This window comes from Microtus ochrogaster, chromosome 1, assembly GCF_000317375.1.
Source record: "Microtus ochrogaster isolate Prairie Vole_2 chromosome 1, MicOch1.0, whole genome shotgun sequence".
NCBI classification, from domain to species: domain Eukaryota; kingdom Metazoa; phylum Chordata; class Mammalia; order Rodentia; family Cricetidae; genus Microtus; species Microtus ochrogaster.
The window spans coordinates 82,637,556-82,663,953 of NC_022009.1; the positions used below are offsets into that span (position 1 = coordinate 82,637,556).

Genomic DNA, 26,398 nt, shown 5'->3' on the forward strand with positions numbered 1-26,398 from the left:
CCCCCTGATCCTACGACTTGTGTGAGCACCTTATTTCTGGTGAATGTACCCTGACCACAGTGCCTGTGTGAGCACCTTATTTCTGGTGCATGTACACTGATCCCCCTGATCCTAGGGCTTGTGCGAGCACCTTATTTCTGGTGCATGTACCCTTATCCCCCTGATCCTATGGCTCGTGTAAGCACCTTATTTCTGGTGCATGTACCCTCATCCCCCTGATCCTATGGCTCGTGTAAGCACCTTATTTCTGGTGTTTGTGCCCTGACCCAGTGCTTGTGTGAGCACTTTATTTCTGGTGCTGTTTTGCTGAGATTCAAAAAAAGAGAATACTCATTTCCTAAATCCTAAGCCTACTTTACAATTCTTATTTTCTTTGGTATCTCACAACATATGGCAAGACTAACCATCATTTTCTCTTGGCTTCTATCACATGAAAGCCATGGCTTTCCAACCTTCCTAGCTACTACCCTCTGTAGGTCTCTGCCATCTCTCCCTGAACTCATTCACTGAGTACTACAGCTGCTCAAAAAGATCACCGCTTTCACCTCCTTAGAAGAATGAATTTCAGCCGGGCAGTGGTGGCGCATGCCTTTAATCCCAGCACTCGGGAGGCAGAGGCAGGCGGATCTCTGTGAGTTCGAGACCAGCCTGGTCTAACAAGAGCTAGTTCCAGGACAGGCTCCAAAGCCACAGAGAAACTCTGTCTCGAAAAAAAAAAAAAAGAAGAAGAAGAATGAATTTCATATGCTGCATATTCAATTCCCACCTATATGAAACAACTTTCAAATCTGTCTCTTCTCTTCTATTTTTTACTGGACTCCAAATCCTCAGATACAGGTCAGTACTAGAGCTTAGGTGTCCAATGCATACCTAAAATCAATCACATCCCAAGTGACACTCTATCATCCCTCACAAAACAACTTCTAGTAAGGACTGGAACTCAGGGTAAGTGGTAAGCCATTCATTCTGCCAAGTCAGCCATACTTTTCTCTAAACCCAACTGCTTCTATTGGGGAAAAGGGCGGAGACATGAGGAGAAACCATTGAAAAGAAAGGGAACAGATATTCAGGAGAAGAGGTAAAGCCACAAGTCACATGGCAATATGTAGATGAATAGAAATGGGTTAATTTAAGTTAGAAGAGTTAGTTAGAAAGAAGTCTAAGCTATCAGCTGAGTGTTCATAATTAGTAAGTCTCCAAGTTATTTTTTGTAAACTGTCAGCCCCAAAAATTATCCAACTACATATGGGGCACATATATCCACATACGGCCTGAGAAGGCTTTGTGGTGACCACAGTCTCTCAGACAGGCTCAGCTACAGAGAGTGTCTGCAGGTTGGAGCCATCTACCAGCACCATGAACAAAGCTGAGCCATGCTGGCAGCTGGCATAGCATCTTACGATCTGCCTCATGAGATTAGAGAACACCACATCCAGATGGGGTGGGGAGGACCTCTAAACAGGTTACACTATGTTTAAAAATGTGTGTACGCTTGAAAAAATTGGGTATAGACAGTCATAGAAAAAGCCATTCTGAAGGCAAGTATTTTTGTTGCATTGGGGAAGAGGTTATGTTTTTGTTTCCAGAGGAAACAGTAGGCTGTGGATTCACTCAAGGTTGACAGAGATCAGATTTGATCAGGGAAAGATCCCCTGAAAATCCTGTCTACAGACATAAAGAAATAAACATAGAAAAACTATAAGACAGGTGATATATATTTCACCTGCTCAAACATAAAACAACAAAAAAAAATCATCTTTGGTGACTTGTGTACAACACACAGTCCATATTTGTGTTAGTGCAAATATGTATGCTACCTTTAAAATGTGTGTATTTTCAGAGCAAAGGGACCATATACCAATGAAAACAGGTGGCCCAGTCATCTAGTCTCTCAGAGTGCCTCTTGCAGTTATCTCAGAGTTCTGCATCCAGAACAACTGCAAGACTGCTGGCTGACTCACAGACTGCTTTAGACAAGACTTGACAATTATACTAATTTTATCAGGGTCCCCAAAAGATGCCAGCACCCCCAGACAACATGAAGCAGTCTAGAGAACACAATGTCCACATTCTCAAGAAGTAGAATGGGTAGGTTTTGTTGTTGTTTTTGATCATGTGGTGGTGGGATATGGATGTTTGTCATTGTTTAGGGGGCTTGGCTACAAATTGTTATTGATCATGGTCAGGAAAAAAACAAAGGATATTAGATTCAGAGATCTCTTTCTTAAGAACAAAAGAGGGAAAATACAAAAATGATGAGATAAAAGGTTAGATTATTGAGACTACTTTTGAACAATCATTACTCTCAAACATTTTAGTTGGTACACTTATTTGTATATTGATAAAATTTAAAGTTATTATGTTATACTAAGTGCGTGTTTCTATTCTTGTTTGGGGTATTGTGCATATGCAGCTAATTTAAAAATATAAGATATAAAATGCAGGTTAGTAGTTAGGCATCTATAATAATCAAACTTGTAGTCATGTTAGGTATGTTTTCAAGGTCATACAGGGATATATTTTAGATAAACAAGTGATCTTCAAACACTTCAAAGACCTATAGAATATGGTATTTAAGATGTTGAATGACCTAAGGTTTTTCATAACAGTGAGACACATCTGCTCCTTCCAACACCAATTTAATTCAGAAAGGATGATGGGCACTGAAGAACTTCCATATGGAGTTTGCTTTTATTGTGGTAAAGGTAGGCATTTGAGCAAAAAACAGATCTTGCCTTGACTACTGACTATATGCAATACAAAGTAGACTCAAAGTAAAAGACTGTTGAACTTTGCCAAAACAGAGGAGGACAGTCCTTCATAATCCTTGCTTCATAGAAAGCTCTGCCAGATATTATGGAGGATACAAAAGAAAGCAACTGCTGAACTTTGCCAAAACAAGATGGGAGAGTCCTTCAAATTTCCTGCTTCACATAAAGGTCTGCAAGACGTTATAGGCTTATAGGCCAAAGATGGATGCCCCAACATTTTAGAGGAGCCTTGGTTGACTGTCCTTTCATTTGTATGCTTTAGGAGTGGTGCTTGCACTGCACTTCTTGCTTACTCAGGTAATATTATATCCTGCCATGCTCCTTGATGAAGTTGAAGACTAAACAATTAGTTAAGACAGAAGGTAAATTAAGTATAAAACTTTGGACTTACCAAGATAGGATTAATAATAGAGTATTTTCTCTGAATTTGCCAAATACAAATGAACTGGATACTGTAAATCCAGTATTATAAAAAATTATCCTTACTTGATAATTGTTCTTGTTGTATATTGTCTAACTTTGTTGAACTTACAACCTTTCTTCTTTAGGCAAAAAGAGGGAAATGTTGTAGAATAATGTTTTTGTACATCATGAAGATGTGTCACTGTTAATGGTTTAATAAAACGCAGAACGGCCATTAGCTAAGCAGGATTTCCAGGCACAGACGAGGCTGGGAAGAAGAACAGAGATGTTAGAAGTCATCAGTGGACAGAGAGGGAACAGGCATGTAGGAGGAGAAGTAAAGCCACATCACATAGATAAATAGAAATGGGTTAGTATAAGTTATAAGTGTTAGTTAAAACAAGCCTAAGGAAAAAAAAAACAAAAAAAAAACACAAAAAAACAAGCCTAAGCTATTGACCAAGCTTTCATAACTAACAATATGTCTCCATGTCATTTTTTTTGTGATTTAACAATCCCCCCCCCAAAAAAAAACTGTCTACAGGACAGAAAGAGAAGAGAATGAGAGAGAACAAAGAAGAAAGAGAGGGGGAAAAGAGAGAGAGAGAGAGAGAGAGAGAGAGAGAGAGAGAGAGACGCCCAGGGTCAGGCAGCCTCCAGTCAGCAAAACATAGAGTAGGACATACAGAAGGAAAGAAAGGTAAAAAGCTAAGTCACAATGTAGATGAATAGAAACATGTTAAAAATAAATTGTAATATCAAGTGGGACACGCATAATAAAAGGCCAGGCATTCATAATTAATAATAAGCATCTGTGTCTTGATTTGGGAGCTGGTTGATGGTCCAAAAGAATGCCCACTGCAGACATCATGGTAAGTTAGTCTAACTGAACTACAAACTCATTATTTTCCTTGTTCCCCTAGTACCTTACAAACAAGGAGACAAAGAATGTACTAAATAGTGGTTAAAGGTCTGGCCACACAGACAGACACCCTAGAGTGATTTTCTATCACTTACAATAATGTCCTAGACAACGTCACATTCCCACATGAAAGTGAGTAAAAACTACAGCTGAAAGTAAGACATAAATACCTTCTAGTAATATAATATTCATAAAAACTTAGGCGTTAGGAAGTGCAAGAATTCTCCCACTTTTATATGAGTCTTGGGAGTTACTATATATAGAACCTGAGGACTCGAGAAAATTAAGAGAGACCAACAAGCAGGGTTATATTCACCCATTATCTAAATGACTCCATTTCCTAAACATCAGTAACACCAAATGTGTTCCATGTTCTTGGCATAGAAAATAAACCACTACAAATTAAGGATCTTCTAAGACAAGTTATAATTAGTCAAAACTTTCAACATTAAATTACCTAATGTTTTCACAGAGTAATTTCCTCAGGTAACAAGGTTCTGTTCAGCTTTCTAAAGACAGTGCACCAATTATATTTTATAATGTTAACTGAAATATCCCTGCTATGAGCTTTTTGATTCAACAATCTGAAATAATTGACACCACTATTTATATTGAACTTGATGGTAGTCTTGTGAGTGATGGTAGTAGCATCTCTTAATCTCAGCACGCCTACGCAGAGGCAGAGATCAAGTTGGTCTCCAAAGGAAGTTCCAGGCTTGCCCGGAGTGCATACATGTAATAAGAGTTAACAATCATTTTAAAGCTAACCAAGTAAGATAAAAGTAAGCAATTAAAATTTAAGACACAAAGTAACTTCCAAGTGATGGTGAATATGGTTAAATGGAAATAATTGATGATTAATTGCATGTAACAAAATGTCTAACCCAACTACAGAGTAACTAACTAGTATACTATGTAACTTCTTAAGAAAAGCCAACAGAAATTTAGTCCTTGAAAGCTTAAATTCATTTCAAATTTTACTTTAAGTCAGGAAATAACATGAAATATGAAAACTAAAATCTACAGATGGAAATTTAGTACTGTGTGTTTTACCTCTGGGAGCTACAGGCTGCACCATGATGCTATTCTTACAGTACAAATCTGTTGTGTGGGGAGCGGGGGAGGAATAACTGTGTTACAGGAAAAAAAGAATGGAACAAATTGTTGTAAGAACATGTAGTTTTTTTCAAGTATCTTTAGCCTTCATAAGTAATCTTATTCTTTAAGATTTTATATGTATATATATATACATATAAAATATGTAAATAATTCATCTGTATTTAAAAGACCTGTTGGCTTTCATGTTTCTAAGTATAAAAATTATTCTTAAGAAGCCACTGCTACTTAGTTCAATTGATAGCTTTTTTAAACTCTATAATAACAAAAAATAATAATTTTTTGTTTTATTCTCCAAGACAAACCAAATCATCAATACAACAAGAAGATAAAGCAGTGCTACGTTGGGGCAATGGCTGTGTTGAAGGCTGTGTGGAAGAGAAGCACAACAGTAGAGGTGAGGTGACGCCTGCAGCACTGCCTATATCTAGTCTAATACCCAAAATTAAAAATATAAGAAAAAGCCTATTCTTGACATTTTGCCTTTTAGTAAGTTTACTTCCTATTTCTGACTATTTTTACTTAACAAGTCCTAATTCATTAGTTTTTACACACTGTCAATGAGGAAAACATTATGAAGAGGAAAAACTGCCAAAATACACATAAAAATAAGTATAAAAACTTGATCATAGAAACACTTGATAGTCCTAATCTTTATTAAACTTTAAAGCTTGTTTTTCTACTTTGCAATTAAACTCAATTAAAAATATTTCAGACAAAGAGTTGTGGTTTTTTATGAAAATCATCAATTTTGGGTGGCATAGATACAAAATTTACATCAACAGGAAGTGAGATCTCTGTACATCTTTGACAGACTACAGTAGTATGGTGGTAAAGATAAAATATGCGAGAGCACAACGAACAAGGCAGGCAGGAATAGGAGGACGTCTGGGTTTAAAATAAAAAAATATGCATTTATCTCTGATTGACACAGAAGTTAAAGATGGGAGCCGGGCAGTGGTGGTGCACGCCTTTAATCCCAGCACTTGGGAGGCAGAAGAGTAAATTTACTAGCAGTTAAAAGGAATAAACTTGAAAAGACATAAACCTGTACAGATATGTAGGTGTGACTTTTTTTCTCCAGTCATGATCATGATCTTTTCTTTAATAGGGTAGTAGAGGTATAAGAATATTCATGGTCAAAAATGGCTCAGGAACTCATAGCAGCTGTGGTTACTTACAGAAGATTGAGCCAGTAAATCTTCCAGCATGGGTGAAGGAGACACACACAAGCAGTTGCATATAAGTTTTTGCCCAGAATTAAACCTTCCATCTTAGAAGGAAACTTAAGAAAGAGAGTAAACAGAAAGTGGAAAAACAGGATATTTTAGGAGAGAATGTTTATAAGGAGGTGAACAACAGGTTGTCATAGGGCAGTGGTTCTCAACCCTCCTAATAACACGGCCCCTTAAAACATTTCCTCATGTTGTGGAGACCCCAAAATTATTTCATTGCTACTTCTCAATTAATTTTGCTGTTACGAATCGTAATGTAAATATCTAAAATGCGGGATAACTGATATGTGACCTACAAGGTGAGAATCACTGTTTAAGGGGAAGGCAAAATTTTATGCTGCAGGAAAGCTTCATTAAGACAGGAAGTAAACAACTCAAAATACCTTCAAGAAGTCTCTGAAATATAACAGATTCACTAAATCCATCCCTCTCCAAGAGTGCATAAGCAATGAAGACTGCTTAGATAAACTCAGATGAACCAAAATGTGAAGACTAAGCAGCCCAGCTACCTGGAAGAAACAAAGACTAGCTGAAATGCCTAGAAGAAGCTCAGATCAAGTGAACCACCTGGCTGTGTAGTATGTTCAAGGTTTCCAGTTTTGGGGAACTTTCATTAACATAGGGATGGCTTTGATGATGCAACTGTCTTTGAATCATTTCATGTCTGTATGTAACCCTTTACTCATACAGTTGTTTATATATACTCTTATAGTCCTATAAGTAACTCCAATAAAATTCATTGGTTCACCATGTAGAACTTTGGTGGCCTCCATATTGTGGTCTGTCATAGGCCCCCTTTCTGGGATGAGTAAAAATGTTTTGTGTTTTATCTCACACAATATAAACCCATACCTCTAACCAAGGACCTATTAACAGTTGACCATTCATTGTCTTTAAGGATGTGAACCCTGGTCAGCTGACCATGCTCCAGTGGATGATCCCATTGGATATTTGCACCACCACACCTGACAATGAATGAGCTTTATGACATAATTACCCAGTTTAATGCCAAACATACTTAGGGAAACTATCATGTAAGAGAAAACCCCAGCAGATATGATGAGTACAATGAGTTTACGAGACAGGTTTAAGGAAAGTTAGGAGAGATGGAATTCTATGACTAGGTTAAACAGAAAAAGAAACTTTTAAAGAAACTTCCAGAAAATTATATGGTACTTCTTTTGGGAGGGGGGAATACATAGTTTCATGAATTCCTATATAGGGCCTCTTAAGTATTCAGTGACTATGAAATTATAAATCCATACAAAGAGATTCAGAAAGGCTAGGCAAAGAATCATCAGGAAGTCTACTATCAGGGAGGTATCTGACTGACAAAGTATAACATTCAATACAATAAGACAAAATTCCATTCATAGTATAATGGAATTAGAACAAAGACCAATATCCATCAAAACATTATCAGAAATATCAATATGCAAAACATGAAATAATTAGGAGAGAAAGATATTAAGATATATATATATATATAAAACAATTAGTTCATAAAGGAAAAAAGAACACAATAGATGAACTATAAAAATTTATTAAGGAATAAGAAAAAGGCTCAATGAGTTAAGTGCTTTCCCTGGAAGCATGAGGAACCCAGTTTGGATCCCCAGTACGCACATAAAAACCAGGCATGGTGGCAATTATCGGTACTTCCAAAATGAGGGAGGCAGAGACATGTGGGTTCATGGAGCTCACTGCTACCCAGTCTTGACAAATCAGTGAGTTCCAGGTTCAGTGAGATCCTCCCTCAAAAAGTTAGATGGGGAGGAGCTGGAGAAACTGCTCAGAAGTGAGGTGCACTTGCTGCTCTTGTAAAGGACTCAGGTATAGTTCCCAGGACTCACACAGCAACTCACAACTGTCTGCAACTTGTTCTAGGAGAGCTGATGCCCTTGTCTGGCCTCTGTGGATTCTGCACACACATGGCACACATATATATGTGCAGAAAAAACATGCATACACATAAAAAAATCTTTTTAAAATGGTGAAGGGGGCTGAAGAATTACAGAGACAGAAAGAGGAAGAGAAATTGGATAAATTTCTTGTGCTGAAAAGTAAATATTCAAACTGAATAATTAATACGAGATTTTAGCAACACATTAAACTCTGTAAACAGAAGATCCATATGTCCAGATCCAGAAGTAAAAGTACCCAAACTGATCCTTCCTTCCTCAAAAAAAAAAAAAAATGGTTCGGTGCTATGCAAGACAATACCAGAGCTTTAAAAGTATTTAAAGAGTGAAGATACAAAATATTTTTAATTTGACTTTTTAAAAAGTCTAGCATCAGCAATAATAACTACATCAAAAGCACATATTCAAGAACAGCAATAATCCAAAATCAGCAATAATAAACAACAAAGCACATCATAATGAACTACAAAAACAATAAAGCAAAATGAACACTTAGAAGGATCCACAGGGGAAAGACAGATAACAGAAAGAAGAAACAAAGAATAATGACACCACAGATATCAGAAATTAAATACCACCTAAGCAAAAAAGTTAGTACAGACCTTACATCAAGCAAAACACAATGAAAACTCAAGGAATATATTTCAGATAAAGTAGAATTTATTTCCAACAATCCTTTGCTACAAAAAAGTTTTATTCTTTCAGAATGAAAATAATACCCACACTAGTCTCTTCTGCACAAAAAGACATGAAAAGAGACAGAAACTGTAAATATTTAAGTATTTAAAGAAATCAGTCCTGGCAGTAGTGGTGTATGTCTTTAATCTCAGCACTCAGGAGGCAGAGGCAGGCAAATCTCTGAGTTTGAGGCCAGCCTGATCTACAGAGTGAGTTCCAGGACAGCCAGGGCTACCCAGAGAAGAAACCCTGCCTTGAAAAAAATAAACCAACCAACCAAACAAACAAACAAAAAAGTTAAGAATTGTTTAAAAAATGACTGGTTAAGCAAAAATAGCAATGAAATATTTTTAAGTTCTTACAACGTAAGTAAAATAAGCAGCATAAAAGATGGTATGAATCAACAGATATTATATGTGCTAAGGTTCTAATATTATATACAATATATGGTAATTAAATGGTGGTAAGTTAAGATCTACATCATTAAATTTTAAACTAATCACCAAAGAAAACTAAATGATAAAGTTAGTGTGCTAATAGAGAATAAAAAAGAAAAGCTAAAAAATTACTTAATCCCCAAAAAAGGCAGGAAAGGGAAAATTACATAGTATAAACAGAATAAAAAGGAGAAAACTAGTCTAATCGTGTGACAATTACATTAAATCTGCCTGCATTACATTATAATTCATAAAAAAAAATCAGAAGACTTTAAAAAGGAAAAAAGTCATTAGTGTCTATGAAAAAATACCTTAAAGGTACACAGATAATACATTTATAAGTATTGCAAACCACACAGAACAAACCTGAAACTAACACCAGGATTTCTACTAGGGATAAAACATTTGTATGATAACAACTCTAAATGTGAACATTCTATATACAGACACATGAAGCTAAAGCTGGGAAAAGTGAAAAAAGAAAACAACAAATCGGCAATCATAGTTGGGGACTTCACAACTCCACCTTCACTAAAAACAAGTCCTCATGAAAGAGCTAATAGACATATAAGCATGTTTGCCAGGAGTGTGGCTCATGTCTTTAATCCCAGAAATCAGTATGCAGAAGCAGGTGGATCTTTGAGAGTTTGAGGTCAGCTTGATATACAGATTAAGTTCTGTGAGAAAACACGCTGAAATAAGTGATATAAAATAAAACATATCCAAGTTTGCAATGATAATGTAGTATTGATCACATACTAAGGGGGAAAATCGAAGCTGATAAAAGAAGTGCCTCATGAACAGACAGGCAAAAGAGTATCAAAATAATCTCAAATAAAATCATAAAATATCAAAAAGAATACTCTACCATGACCAAGTAGGGCATACCTCAGAAATACCTGGTTAGTTCAACATTCAAAACTCAATCTGTCAAGTTTTCTATGTTTATAAATTAAATAAGGAAAAAGAGAGTTTTCAGTAAATGGGAAAGGCTATTCAAAAAATGTAATATACATTTCTGATAACAGAAGCCAAATGCTCTAAAGAGTAATATGAAAAAAAACTGGAATTCAGAATTTCACCTGACATCCACGAGAACTGTAAAAACCATTCTGTGAGATATGAAAGGTGACCAATGCAAAGTTAGAGACATAAGCATCAATGGGTCAGAAGAGCCACCATAAAGATCTATAGATTCCATACAAACCCAAATGAAATCCCAGTAGGTGTTACTCCAGTTTCCAAATGGGATGGAGAGAACTGGGAATGACACAGTTCACATTCATGACAACACAAAGATAAGCTCTCTACAGATACAAACCTTTCTCAGAATTGTCAGGCAGCAAGAGTCAGAGAACCAATCAGCCCAGATCCTCAGAAAAGACGGTTGGCTTGAGGGACACATTGGACAGGAGCAACTGAGTACCCAGAAAAGTTAAAAGCAGACACCAGGAAGACTATTTAGGTAACATGTTTATTAATTTACCAAAGGCTAAGTGAGTGTGTGCTAACAGGAATATAAGAATCCATGGAGGATACATATGCAAAAGCAATCATACCCATCAGCAAGTCCTTCTTCACCACACAGTCACAAAGAGCAAGGACACAGTCCATGAACGCACCTCACACAGGCTAAGCTTAGGAAGGGCCAGCAGGCATTGGAAGATACAGTACCAGCACAAAGTGCATCGTGAATCATTTCCACCAACTCTGATGTGAGCATAGGGACACAGAAACCCTGAGAGATGGGTAGCAACTCTCTGTGAACACAACTGAAAAGCTCACAGACCTAAGGAAAGGAAGTGGAGATGTGACTGGGGGTGGGGCAGGATGAGGGATAACCCTTCAGTCATCAAACTGAAACACAGAACACGTTCACAACTGAAAGCTACTATGGATAGTGAAAACTCCCATTTCCAAATTTCACTACACATGCACATATGGACATGATGTCATATCAAGTGTAATAACTGACCCAGGCAGAATTAGAAATTTGCAAACTGCAGGCATTATAAACCAAACTATCTTTATGGCAACTTGTTTTCATAGATTAACGTCTCAAGGAAATTATTTGCCCTGCAATCTTGTTTGCTTCCAATTTCCAGGAGGATCTATATATGGTTTTCCTTGGGTTCAGCTTGTTATTTGGCTTCTCTGTGCTTGTGAACTATGGGCTTAATGACCTTGGTTTATGGCTAGAATCCACAAATGAGTGAGTACATACCATATTCATCTTTTTGGTTCTGGGTTATCTCACTCAGGATAGTGTTTTCTATTGTCATCCATTTGTATGCAAAATTCAAGATGTCATTGTTTTTTAACGCTGAGTACTACTACTACTACTAATGTGTATATATTCCTCACTTTCTTTATCCATTCTTCCATTGAGGGGCATCTAGGTTGTTTCCAGGTTCTTGCTATTACAAATAATGCTGCTATGAACATAGCTGAACAAATGCTTTTGTAGTATGATTGGGCATATCTTGGGTATATTCCCAAGAGTGGTATTGCTGGATCCTGAGGTAGGTGGATCCCGAATTTCCTGAGAAACCACCACACTGATTTCCAAAGTGGTTGCACAAGTTTGCATTCCCACCAGCTGGAATAAGGTACCAAGCCATGTGGCTAGTACAGACAAGAATAATTGGTTAATGTAAGTTATAAGAATAAGAAGTCTGAGCTACTAGGCCAATCAGTTTATAACTAATAAAGACCTCTGTGTGATTTCTTTGAGACTTAATGATTGCGGGGACCAGGAGGGACAGAAACCCCAACAACAAGCAGGTCCTCATGTTACAGCCTGCTTCAAATTTTAGCACAGGAACGAACAAAACTAATGAGGAAATAGTTTAAGTTTAGTACTTCAGAGATAGGCATTAAAAGCCAGTGTGACAGCATAATAAAACTATCTCAAATAAAGAGAATTTTATAATTCATTGCTCAATGATACTAGCCTAGTATGATGAGGTTTATGTTCAATCCCCAGTACAGCATAAAAATTTTGAGAGAAGGAAAAGGGTGGGAAGGGAGGGAGGAGGCAAGGAGAGAGTGGGGGAGGTGCACTTGGTAGCTGGGTCAGGCCGGTGGCACTGTGTAAACACAGAGACTGCTTGTTGGTTTCCTGGTCGCCAGACCCAAATAATCACACAGAAACTATATTAATTACAATACTGTTTAGCCAACAGCTCAGGCATATTTCTAGCTGGCTCTTATATCTTAAATTAACCCATTTCTATTATTTTGTATTTTAGCATGAGGCTTGTTGTTTGTTACTTCTTGCTTCTTGGGCAGCTAAATGGCATCTGCCTCCTTCAGCAGCTACATAGCGTCTCTTTGACTCTGCCTTCTCTCTCTCTCTCTCTCTCTCTCTCTCTCTCTCTCTCTCTCTCTCTCTCCTCTCTCTCTCTCTCTCTCTCTCTCTCTCTCTCTCTCTCTCTCTCTCTCTGTGTGTGTGTGTGTGTGTGTGTGTTCATATTTCCCACCCGGATTCACTCTGCTAAGCTATTGGCTGAAAAAGCTTTATTCATCAACTAATAAAAGAATCACATATACAGGACATCCCACATCAGCACTGCTGTACTGGGAAATAGACTGGGTTCTCCAGGAGCCACTAGGCTTTTGAACTAGCTGTGATTACTCTCCTTTCTATTGGGCTTTTGTAAATACTTCTTGACATGTAGTAAACCACTACTGTGAGTCACCTTTAAAATCTGAAAGTATCCATACTATCTACACAAGGACACCAAAATCACAGCATTAAATATTTATCCAGCAGGGCTGTCAGAATAACAGAATAAGAGCAATGGGTAGGTCCTGAGGCCCCAGCCATACTTCAGCTTCTTTGAATTTGAGCAGTTGCTACTTGCCTGCAAATCACAGAACAAGACATTGAACAAACAGAGCAACTATAGTCAGAGCCTCTAAGAGGCTACATTATTCTCTGGTCCAGGGATTGATGAGTGGAAGACTTGCAAGGGAGAACTCTGGCATGGGAAGGCTTTTCTTTCGCTTTGGCTCCTCATACCAGGTGATACATTCTCCCTCCTCTACCCCAACCCCGTGCCTCCTGCTGCAGCTCTAGCCTAACTCAGTGTCTCCTCCTTGCAACTGAGCTTTCCCCCACAAAGTCTGCACAAATTGACAGACATCTCTGTCTCCAGCAACAAGAGTATATTCTTTCCTCTTCAGGAGGCTCCTCTCACCTGGATTTTACCTAGGCAGCTGAGTTTGAAGTAAAAGGAAAGAAGGAAACCTCAGAATGCAGGCACAAGGAACACCTGCAGCAATATGAAACCCTTTTTTATCTACACCCAAGTCTCATGGTGACTGCTCAACAGATGAATGTAACACATACAAGTCTACTCAGATCTGTGTCCTCACTATTGCCACCTTTCACTGTAGCTCTTGATTCAATGGCTACACCACACTGCCCTGTGTCCCTGCAGCTTGCTGTCTCACGCATGAACTCACACTTTCCCTTCCTCCCAGTCTAGAAAATGAACAACAGCCAAAGCATCATTCCAGTAGCTTTATCCACTGCATCTTCCACTAAATTCACTAGCAGGTAGAGCAGAAGCTTTGAAGACTTACTCTTGACAACTGTTCTACCTTAAACAGGCAAAATAGCACAAAGCATTACCTTTGCCAATATCATGTCCTTGGACCAAAAATATCAGAAATTGTAAAGGTTCTGGGATACAGTCCAGTCTGGTTATAAGCCACGATGCTAGTCTGCTACTATTTCACAGACACAAACAGAAGGTATGTGATATAAAAACTACATGGCCCTCTACCACGGGCTCTAGAATGATGTGGGATTCTATCACAGCTGAAGAAGACCAAAGTTGGAAATGGATCGTTTTCAGAACAAGCAGAGCAAATCTATCCATCTGTTCTTTGTCTGGGGAGTCATTACTTCACCCCTCAAGGGAGAACATCCCTGGGAAAGAGACCAGATAAAGAACAGTCAGAGCTTGCATTCTTGTCAAATTCAGCAAGAAGATTCAGAGATGCTCAAGACTCATGACAGACAGCTGCCAAATATACTCCTATCCAATCTAAAATCAGAGATGCTGAGAAAATAAATAAATATAACATGTATGTTTCTGGGAGAAGCAAACGATATCTCTGTGTACAGACATTATTGTCTATATACAAAAAAGTCTATGTAATTCATTTCAAAAGCTCTAAGATTAACATATGAATCTAGTAGACTTGTAGGATACAAGATTGTCTTAGCTAGGGTTTCTATTGCTAGGAAAAGACAGCATGACCATGGCAACTATTATAAAAGGATAACATTTACTTCAGTCTAGCTTACAGTTCACGACCCTCATGGCAGGAAACAGCGCCAGCATGTAGACAGACATGGTGCTGGAGAAAAAGCCTACATCAGGACCAGCAGAAAACAGGAAGACAGAGAGTGATACTGGGCCGGGCCTGAGCATCTGAAACCTCAAAGCCCACCCCCAGTGACTTACTTCCTACAACAAGGCCACACCTCCTAGTAGTGCCATTCCCTATGTGCCTATAGGGCCATTTTTATTCGAACCTCCACAAAGATCAATGAACAAAAACTGACTGCTGTCATATACCCTAGCAATAAGCAATTGGAATATTTTAATTAGGTATTGCTTTGATAGCATTAAAATGTAATAATAATGTACAAATCTAGAAAAATATGCACATGATGTATACACAAAGAACTAAAGAAAAGTGATAAACCACAAGTGAGCATGAGAAAAATAACACAGACACTATGCCAATGACGTTAATGATTCTCCACAGCAACAATCCAAATACTAACAGGACTTTATTAAGGTAATATCTCCATTCAGATATGAGAAAGCAGCAGCAACTGAACATATATCTGTAAAGGAGGATAATGCATGTTCCTGAACCTGTAGTAGAATGACAGCCTACAAGAGGATTTCCCACCTTCCAACTCTAGACACAAAGAATGGCACCTTTCTGAGAGCAACAATAAGACATCTGCACCATAGGCAACCATTTAGTTATGTCACACAGAAAACAAAACCTGATATAGTTTTGTTAAACATATAATACAGCTGATCAAACTGACAGCTTCAAGGTGGAAATGGTTTTGATACTGTATAATAAATATCTTAAGTAAGTAAATTATGTAAATAAAGCAACAGAAAAGAAAAACCAATGGGAAACAACAAGCACCTGTCTGTATAACTCTGTCTACAATAATAAATAGGGTTAGAGAGATGGCTCATGGGCTCATTCCCAGTACCTCCATGGCAGCTAACAACTGTCTGTAGCGCCTGTCCAAGCGCTAAATCCAACATCTTCTGCTCTTTGTGAACACTAAACACACACTGTATACAGACACACAGGAAGACAAAACTCCCATAGACATAAAATTAATAAATTAAAAAAAATACTATAGTCATCAACAAAACCTGTGTAAATGGGGTCATACGTAGCCCTAGCTGGTCTCAGATTTATCGTGTCACTAAGTAATGGAAGTGAGCCTTGGTTATCTGACAGCTACCTTTGAGGTACAAGGATTACTGGCATGCAACAGCACACCCAGCCTATATTTAAGAGATACAAAGAGGCATGGATATAGTTTTTACTTGTTCTTACAGGTAATGAATTAAACTATTGGCACAGCCCTGGCCACTCCTTCCTGGACTGACATCGCAGAGGATGGTCCGTTTCTACTGTCCTAACAAAGTATTTGATGTGTAAGAATTAAAACTGAGAAGTCAAATGAAATTTCTGAATTGGCTTGAAATAGAAAATTCCATTCTTCCCTGAGCTCCAGTATCAGAAACAGAGTTGACAATGTTAAGTATTCTTTGGGAAAGCACTCTTTCTGGAGTAATAGAGCTTCAAGAGTGATTTTCTGGGATAGAAATTCCCTTTACATATATACTTTCCCCCCAAATACGGATAATTAAAATATTTCACTAAGCTGAATTTTTTACTTACAAACTCATGAAAAGTATATCAGAACTAGCCACAAACTTTTAGGAATTAAGAATATACAATAAGAATATTTATAACTAGAAGAAAAACATAAGTTCTGGAAAACAATTTTTTTTGGTTTTTTTGTTGTTTTTTTTTGTTTTTGTTTTTTTTTGTTTTTCAAGACAGGGTTTCTCTGTAGTTTTGGAGCCTGTCCTGGAACTAGCTCTTGTAGACCAGGATGGTCTCGAATTCACAGAGATCCGCCTGCTCTGGAAAACAATTTTGACCTGTATTTGGAGGTTAGATTCCCATATGCTGCTCAATTATCATTAGGAAAGGCAAACTGTACACCCAGTTTATAAGGCAAAAAGAACCAACCCATGAAATTACTTTATAATATAAAACTTTATTTAAATCATCAGCTGTTGTAGGTTGCACTAGGTTAGCTAGTCGAGGCAATGATGGAGAGCTCACCCAGACAGTAACTATGAGGGAAAGCTGGCAGGCTGACCAACCAGTTACAACCCAGACCCAGAACCAGGGCTATGAGCTGGTCCACCCCAATATCTATGAACTGTTGGAGCATGTGAAGGGGGCGAACCTACAGATTCAAAACAGCAGGATTTTCCGAAACAGGACAATAACAGGATACCAAGACCAGCTCCAGTGAGAGCCCATTAGTGATACTGCAGCAGAAATCAGAGGCCTCCAGCCAGACTGGGGACATATGACAAACCCTGGCAAGTAAAGATGAGTGAATTAAAGGACTACACTACAGCTTCCATAATAAAATTCTTTTTGTTGTTTTTCGTTTTTATTCTGTTTGCTTCTTTGTTTTGTTTGGATTTTCTTTTGAGTTTTTTTTTGTGGGGGGGGGGCTAGTGGGGGGTTAGGTTGCAAGGGCAGAGGGTGGATGCAAGTGGACAGGGAGGTAGGTGGGATCAGAATGCATCACGTGGCATCCACAAAGAATAAAAGTTAAAAAAAATAAAAAAGAAACTTTTACCTATAAAAAAATAAATCACCAGCTGTAGCATCTTTCCAAATTAGTAGCTTATATGAATACTTGTATTAAGTGCATAAGTGTGAAAAAAAAACCTGATGCCATGGAAACAAGAATCTTCATAAATTCTAAAATGTAAGTTGATATGCAATTTTTCATAAAAATAATATGATCTTATTTTCTTACAAATAGGGTTTCCCTGTGTAGCCCTGGCTGTCTTGGAACTCACTCTGTAGACCAGGCTAAACTTGAACTCAGAAACCCAACCTGCCTTTGCTGGGATTAAAGGTATGTACCATTACACCCAGTTTTTTAACCTGATTCTTAATCTAATATCCATTACTACTGTTATTAGTTTATTAGTAAAAACTGGAGGGTTTTAAATTCCTTTGTGAAAATTTTAGAAACATACAAGTACTAAACAAATTTGTGGCTTCAATAATGCAAAAAATATTAGACTAAGTATTGTATTTTAAAAACTGCTATTTGTGGCTTCTCATGTATCTTTAAAAACAGCTCAGTTGTACAGGGAATGCACAGAAATGTCCAAACTTGAGCTTTTATGCTACAATTACTACTTACAAAAAAATTCAGATTTTGTGCCTCAAAATAATCTGACTATAACTTAGAAAAGTTATCCCATTAAGAGAGAAGAGAAGCACAGAAATATCCTTCAACAACAACAAAAACCAACGCTATACTGTTGTTTGAATTAGAGAGTGAACTAAGGTCAACCAGTGTTAAAGGCATATACTTTTATAATTCCAAGGAGAAAGGCCCATTAGCTCAAACAGTGGCTTACAGGGCTCTAATGAACTGGTACAACATACCCAGACTTCGGCAAGCCAACAGATCTCTCTTTGCCTTTGTTTCTTCTACTTAATCAAGATATTTTGATAATAAACCTAAGCAAACAACTCTCTGGCACGGAAACACTATATAGATTTTTTATTATGTTAATAGTTTCTATATTCCAATCATAATTCTCAGCTGATGCTAAAATGTTCCCTCTGACTTTAGTTTTTACTTTAAAATAATATTTTTTATCATCTGTCTTTAACATATCTGGCACTCTAACAAGATCTTTTTCCATAACTTTGAAAATTGCATGAATAATAAATAGCACAACATTTTCATTTTTAGCATTACCAAAATCTTACAATACAAAGCTATACAGAAATTTTTCACAATACACAACAAAACGTCCACATTACTTTCAATTTCTAAAGAAATGCAATTCAAACCTTATGTACTTATCAACTATTCACCAGCAAAGCTTGACCACTGACCATCAAAGATTATAAAAAATCATATTACTTTTCAAAATTGTAAAAAATTAATTATAATGATATATTTCTGTTGTTCCCCACCCCCACCCCCTGCCCCCCTGCTTGGAGCTGAAGACAAAACCCAGGGCCTTAAGCACTCTATCATTGAGCTAATCCTCAACCCACCACACTCCACTTTTTTTTTCCCCCAAGACAGGGTTTCTCTGTATAACAACAGCTCTGGCTGTCCTGGAAATCGCTTTGTAGACCAGTTGGCCTTAAATTTACAGATATCCACCAGTCTCTGTCTCCCTGAGTGCTGGGATTAAGGGTGTGTGCGAACACTGCCAGCTTCTATAATAACAAAATTTAAAAAAAAAATCTAGGATACATTTTGAAAACTCAAGACTATTTCTAAAATATTGAAAATAGGTAATGATTAATACATTAATAGTACAGCCATCAGCAATGTGTTCCTCTTTGACTCAGTGGGTAACATTGCTCACTGCCAAGCCTGACAACCTAACCCGTCTGATGGGAGGAAAGAACCAATTCCTGAGAGGTGCCCTCTAACCATGACATGTGTACATGGCAGGCACACACATACACACATAAGTGTAATCTAAAAAGAACCTAATCACAACATATATCTGAATATATACATCTAAAAAAAGTATGTATCCTCACTAACAAGAATAGAAATACATTTAAAAGTACCCACAAGACATAGAAATTTAATTTTAAATGAATATATTTTGTTTTTATACATTCTTTTGTTTCTTTACAATCATTTTACAATAGCTTAGCTGTATAGCCTATGAGGACCTCACCTTTTCCTTTACCATACACATTTACCAGCAGTATTAGCAATCACCATACACAATGTTTAAGAAAGATGTTCATTTCAAAAATAGGAATAGCCCAGTGAGATCAAATATTAATAGCAAATGGTTATTACACAAAAATATAAGCACAGGTGAGGACTGAGATTACCATTCCCCAAACTGAAACAAATTACTCATATTTATGCTCCACCACCATGCAAGCAATGGAATATTTACAAATGTTTTATGCTATAACCACCTTAAGTCCATGTGATTATAATATGAACAAATGAATGAAATGAAGGAATACCTGAGTGAATGAATACTGAAGTCAAGATGACACAAAACGATGAGATGGTCACAATGTGAAATACAAAGAGATGACTTGAATACAAATAGACTAGTTGAAATCAAACCTGTTTCACTGTAAAGATGCAGGACTTTCTATCTGTAGAACAAAGAACCTCAACCCAAAGCACACACAACTACTAAAATAATCAAATCCAGTTAGCCAGCCTTAAAATGCAACATTTTTTACTCTGTAACCCGCTCTCTTACACATATACACATAAAAAAAAAAAAAAACAACCCTACTTTCTTGTGTTTGGCACTGGGGAATCAATGAATCAGAGCAAAATACACATTTTTAAAAAGACCAATTTGCTCATATTCCATTTAAGAGCAACAAACAATCACTTAAAAACTTAGCCTTTTAAACAGCATCCTTATATAAAGTGGGGTGTGGGGGGAGCCCTTCCATACATAGGAAGCAGTTTAAACCAACACAACTGGCCAATCAAAATTAGTGAATGCACTGCATCTCTCTGCAGTGGGGAGAAGCGACAAGGTAGGCTGTCACTCTGCAAAAGCTGCTCAGAGCAGACTCTCCTCTGAAAAGCAGCGTTCCTTTTCAGAAAGACTGGCTCTAAAGGCTGCCTGGAGACAAGAAGCCTTCAGTATGCTGAATTACTTTCATTACGTATTTTCAGATGCCTATTGACTCCACAGTAGGAAGAGTGAGGGACTGCAGCCGAGAAGCCGTACTGTTGCCCGTTCTATACATTAGCGGACTGCTGAAACAATGGCACAGGACAGACACATTCTCATTAAGGTCATTCTGGAGAGGTTTTTATGACCCTCTTCCCTGAGCCCTCTACTAACAAATGAACAAAATGAAACAATCAAAACTGGAAATGCTTCAGCTACAACAAGAAGTGGTCAAATCTTTAGCAGAGGTAAGATGTGTTCCTTATTATAGTGGACAGCTGCTTTTGAAGCAGCAGAATGGGGTAAAATTACTTTGGAATTTTTAGCCTAAATTTTTAAGTTTGCTTGTTTTCCTATACTTACTGGTAAACAGGAAATTTTTTAATTTACTTCTATTAAGATGTGATATATTTTAAATGTAATTTTTATGGTGTACTGTTAAATCAAAAACTATTCTGATGTCTATAATTTACTCCAAAGACATTAGCTCTTAAGTCATTTTGGATATACCAAATATTTTTAATGTCACTAGTATACCATTTCTCAAGTGCTAAAAAAAGGTTTATATTTCTTATAAAAAGCTAGCTTACTATTTAGCTGTTTTATGTTAAGACTGTGATCAGGCATGTTCACTGAAAATTATTAATTTGCACTTAAGATTTTTTACTACTGTTTACATTTCACCCACATGAGCATATCATAAAAAGAGATTTATAGTGTCTTATCACAGAATCTGTTTTAATGAGTTAAAAGTTCAAGCCATGTGCTAATAACTAAGCAAGCTGCAATATTTCCCAGCATGCAGGACATGTTAAATTTATTACCGGGGGTAATGGCAGTCTGTTTAGTAAATACTAACTGTTCATAATCTCTAAATATTCAACTTAGCTTCTAAAAGAGAAGAAAAATAGTTTAAGATTTCAGTCTTTCTCATGACTATGTTTTAATGCTCACTCTGCTGCTAAATAGGGTTATATATGCCATCTTTATTATGAAAAGGGAATTTTATTTTAAGAAACTTCATTTTATGACTATAGCTATGCCTACTGCAATACACTTTGCTTATTTTGAGAACAAATTCTAGATGGTTTTAATTTTTTAATTAAAGTAACTTGTACTTAATTCAAAATTATTAGGAATCCTATTTCTTAATCTTTTTCACCTTTTTCACAAGGGCCCACAACTAATCCCATATATACAACTGACGATATGAAGAACGCAACTGCCTGAGAAGCTCTCTAGCTCTCTGAACCACAAACTGCTAGATATTCTTGTAACACAGGACTTTTAAGGAGCTAAGGAGTTAATGCCTCGGATTAGCTTGGCTGGAACGTAACAAGCTGACAGCATCCCGTGAAGATGCTACACAGAATAACCACGAAAAGGAAAAAAAAATAGAATTGTAAAAGCCTAAAGACCACGGGAAAATGTTTTAAAAGGGAAGATCTAGCACTTTAACACAGCAGAATTATGGACACTATTGGATTCTGCAGGAACCCGTGAAGCAAAACCTTCAAAGGGAAAACAGCATGACATATCAGTAAGCAAACGAAGCTTTAGCAAGTGTTTTCTGTACTATCCAGATATTCACAGCAATTGATTTGACTAATAGAGTTTTCCATCTGAGCTTTATGACCAATTATGTATCCTCTTCTAATGAGAACAAACCAAATTAAATAGCAGATGGTTTTTATCAAAAGAGCATGTACTGGATTTATAATATAAAGCAAATTATGTGATCAAGAAATCATTTTGAAATAATGAGAACTGCTGCAGAAACAGACTGCAAACAAATGGATATCTAAATGCATTTTAGAAGCTAGAGACATTATGTTTCCTTTTCTGTTTTCACATACTCTGGAAAACAAAGAGACACAACCTATATTCTTTCAAAAAGGAAGTGTAATTTCTATCATTTGATGAAGTTTCATTTGTCCATGACTTTCTGAGGAGGAAAAAAAAACCACGAAAATTGTGTGCTGTTCTTTAGAAATCCATCAGCCAACTAAATCTCACAATTTGTACAGCTGAAGTACTCAAATAACAAAAGAATGAATTCCTGCAAGACATGAAATAAAACACACTGTTATCAGGGAAAAAATTCATGTCAAAATTGTCAATGACATCATGTATCAATTTGTGGAAAACTACCATGGTGAGCCAAAAGGCCCATAAGGCAACAGCAAACAGGTAGGTCAGAAGATGCATGCACGACCATGGGAGGAAATAAATTGGTTTCTTTCAGTGCTCGTACTTGTCATCCTGCTTTATTAATTATAAGTGCGATGTGACAAAACAAAGACCTGGAGTTCAGTCTGTCAGTTCAGAAAACTTGGCACTCTTAACATTTTCCATTTTTATAGGATTTCAGTAAGCTAACCCATTTTATATGAATAAATATGTGCCTAGTAATACCCTTTATGGCTCAAATGAAATTAATGTTGTCATGTTTCTGAAATAGTGCCCTAAAATAACAAGCCTAAAGTTGTCAAAGGTAACATCAATTAAAATGTCATTATGAATTTTGAAAGTTATTAGGTTTTATACTTCAGGTTGGAATATTTTGTAGTTTAATTGCTATACCTGAGATGTGAAATATACTTGCATGTATAAATTCATGTTCTAAGCTGAATTTTAACTTTAAGCTGTTCAGTGTAGACCTCTCAGAAAAAATCAGATACAATTTTTATAAATGACTCTAAACTCCCAAAATACTTATTTGAATGAATGTTCACTTCAGAATTTTTCTTCAAAATTATTCACTGTCTGATGCGAACCAAATGTCTCACAGGTAAAGTGAAAGTTAAAAGCATCCTCAAAAAATGGATGTCAGAATATTCTTTGGAATTTCAATTTTTACCTCACAAATTAAACAAAATAATACATTAATAAAACCATTTCAAAATCATCTACTTCTTACTATGTATCAAATTTCAATTTCCTCTTTCTACAGCACACCAGATGGTGTGGTCGCAAAACACATCAGCCATAGGAAAGCTTTTTACTAAGCTTGTTGCTTTTTACTTTAGCATACTGTCTTTTTTCCAATTTCTTAAAGTCTACTGTAAAAATGTAGTGGGCATATTTACATGATGTACAAAATTCCCATCGGTTGCCTCTTTGAGAAATGACCTCAATGTCCACATTGGAGTGGTTAAGACAGCGTGCGATGGAGACGAACTGGTGCGTGTGCCACTATTCTTACTTTAAATCTGAGGAGTAGCTGCACCCACAGTCACCGTGCTAAAGCACATGAAAATAGCATTTACCTTCTATCCACTCATAGCACTGTTTAAGTGAAATCTTAAACCATTCGACCAAAATTACTTTTTCACACTAAGTAGTGCTCTTATTCAGACGCATAATTTCTTTAAAAATAAAACCTTAGTTATTTCCAATGAAGTAAACCCTTGTAGTATGAATAGTAATTCTGCACAACAGAGAAATGATCCCCATATGGTTATCTCTTCAAAAAGAGAAAACACCAAAATCAATGCAGGCTTGATGTTTCCCAATTCTACATTTTGCATCAATAGCTTACAAAATTAAAAATTAAACTAAGTACATGATAAAAAGATATTTTTGTTTACAAAGAATACCAGGTCTTATATGTCACATAAACTGCCAAATATCAAAAATTCTATTTTGTTTTTCAGGGGAAACACCAACTGTTCCAAAAGAATGTGTTTTTCTCCTGTTCTGGGAATCAACATGCAGTCTGAATCAAACATTACAGTGCGAGATGACATTGAGGGCATCGACGCCAATATGTACCAACCACTATCATACCCATTAAGCTTTCAAGTGTCTCTCACTGGATTTCTCATGTTAGAAATTGTGCTGGGACTTGGCAGCAACCTTACTGTATTGGTACTTTACTGCATGAAATCCAACTTAATCAACTCAGTCAGTAACATTATTACAATGAATCTCCATGTACTTGATGTAATAATCTGTGTGGGATGTATTCCTCTAACTATAGTGATCCTTCTGCTCTCACTGGAGAGTAACACTGCTCTCATCTGCTGTTTCCATGAAGCCTGTGTTTCCTTTGCAAGTGTTTCGACAGCAATCAACGTTTTTGCTATCACTCTGGACAGATACGACATCTCTGTAAAACCTGCAAACAGAATTCTGACAATGGGCAGAGCTGTAATGCTAATGACATCCATTTGGATTTTTTCTTTCTTCTCATTCCTGATTCCCTTCATTGAAGTAAATTTTTTCAGTCTTCAAAGTGGAAACGCGTGGGAAAACAAGACACTGCTGTGTGTCAGCACAAGTGAGTACTACACTGAGCTGGGGATGTATTATCACCTTCTGGTTCAGATCCCCATCTTCTTCTTCACAGTTGTAGTGATGCTCATCACATACACCAAGATACTTCAGGCTCTTAACATTCGAATAGGCACCAGATTCTCAACAGGGCAGAAGAAGAAAGTTCGGAAGAAAAAGACAATCTCTCTAACCACACACGAGACCACAGACATGTCACAGAGCAGTGGTGGGAGAAACGTGGTTTTTGGTGTGAGAACTTCAGTCTCTGTCATAATCGCCCTCCGGCGCGCTGTGAAGCGCCACCGGGAACGACGAGAACGGCAGAAAAGAGTCTTCAAGATGTCTTTATTGATTATTTCTACATTTCTTCTCTGTTGGACACCAATTTCTGTTTTAAATACCACAATTTTATGTTTAGGCCCAAGTGACCTTTTAGTAAAATTAAGATTGTGTTTTCTAGTCATGGCTTATGGAACCACTATATTCCACCCTCTCTTGTATGCATTCACCAGACAAAAATTTCAAAAGGTCTTAAAAAGCAAAATGAAAAAACGAGTTGTTTCCATAGTTGAAGCTGATCCCATGCCTAACAATGCTGTAATACACAACTCATGGATAGATCCTAAGAGAAATAAAAAGGTTACCTATGAGGACAGTGAAATAAGGGAGAAATGTTTAGTACCTCAGGTTGTCACAGACTAGGGAGAAGTCTAAGCTTCACCAAATCTACATTCAGAAGAGTTTTAAATTTAAATTGTAAAAACTGATTACTGCCAAATGTAAGAGAAAAACATTCTCAGTATTGGTTATGTTGTAAATTTTCAATGTGAATGTCAATTAGATTAGGTCATATATACTCAATTTCTTCATTATTTAATGTATTTGTTGCATGGCAGTTTGTTAAAAGTAATATCATGTGTATATTGTCAATATTATGTCCATCAGAAGATACTCATGTAAGTCATATTTTCTAAAGAATAAATACATAGCCTTAAAACAGTGTATAACTTTAAAATGTAACTGACACAGGTATCTACATTTTTAAATGTATGAAACCTATTATTTCTAAGCCACAACCTAGATATATTTATATGAGAAGTTGCATAAAATTTAACACAAAAATTATAATCAGAACAATCAAGGGAAGATTTTCTGTACCACTATGTTATATTTCTGTTATGATAAACTTGTTATTATATTTTAACAAAAATAATGAACTATATATAAACCTTATTCTTTCTTATATATAACACTTATGTGGGCAACCATAGACTATATTAGTATTTTAAAACCATGAACCAATTAATAAATCAATTCTGTATATGCACACAAAATTAGGGAAATTTTTCTAGTTCAAGCTTATTATATAAAAAGATTGAATTCTATTACAAGGATGATATGCCTGTAATACAAATGAACCAACAATAAAGGGAGGGAAGAAAGCTACATTAACACCAGCCTTGTTCCTTCACCCTCATTTTGCCTGATTCTACACCAAATATTCTAGGTTATGAGGAAATACTGGTTTTAAAAACTGCAATAAAATAATTTTTAATTTAATAACAACTCTATCATTTTTTGTATAACAGAAATTAACCACGTAATAGGGAAGA

The 26,398-nt window shown here is 36.6% G+C and overlaps 2 protein-coding genes across 2 annotated transcripts in view; one reads left to right on the forward strand and one right to left on the reverse strand.

Moving 5' to 3' along the window:
- The window catches only part of Cog5 (component of oligomeric golgi complex 5), a 253,334-nt gene that overhangs the window by 157,932 nt on the left and 69,004 nt on the right, over positions 1 to 26,398 (reverse strand). The gene's annotated exons all lie outside the window — the stretch shown is intronic.
- Positions 20,347 to 26,227, forward strand: Gpr22 (G protein-coupled receptor 22). Its single transcript, XM_005343873.2, has 3 exons — positions 20,347 to 20,755; positions 21,682 to 22,697; positions 24,164 to 26,227. The coding sequence occupies exons 2-3, from the start codon at positions 22,612 to 22,614 to the stop codon at positions 25,485 to 25,487; spliced, it is 1,410 nt and encodes a 469-aa protein (XP_005343930.1). The 5' UTR covers positions 20,347 to 20,755; positions 21,682 to 22,611; the 3' UTR covers positions 25,488 to 26,227.

Bases quoted from the DNA above. Each gene is read 5' to 3' on its own strand.
- Gpr22 (XM_005343873.2), top strand. From the start codon at position 22,612: ATGTCAAAATTGTCAATGACATCATGTATCAATTTGTGGAAAACTACC. The intron at 22,698-24,163 runs GTAGGTCAGAAG...TTTGTTTTTCAG, and splicing joins CATAAGGCAACAGCAAACAG to GGGAAACACCAACTGTTCCA.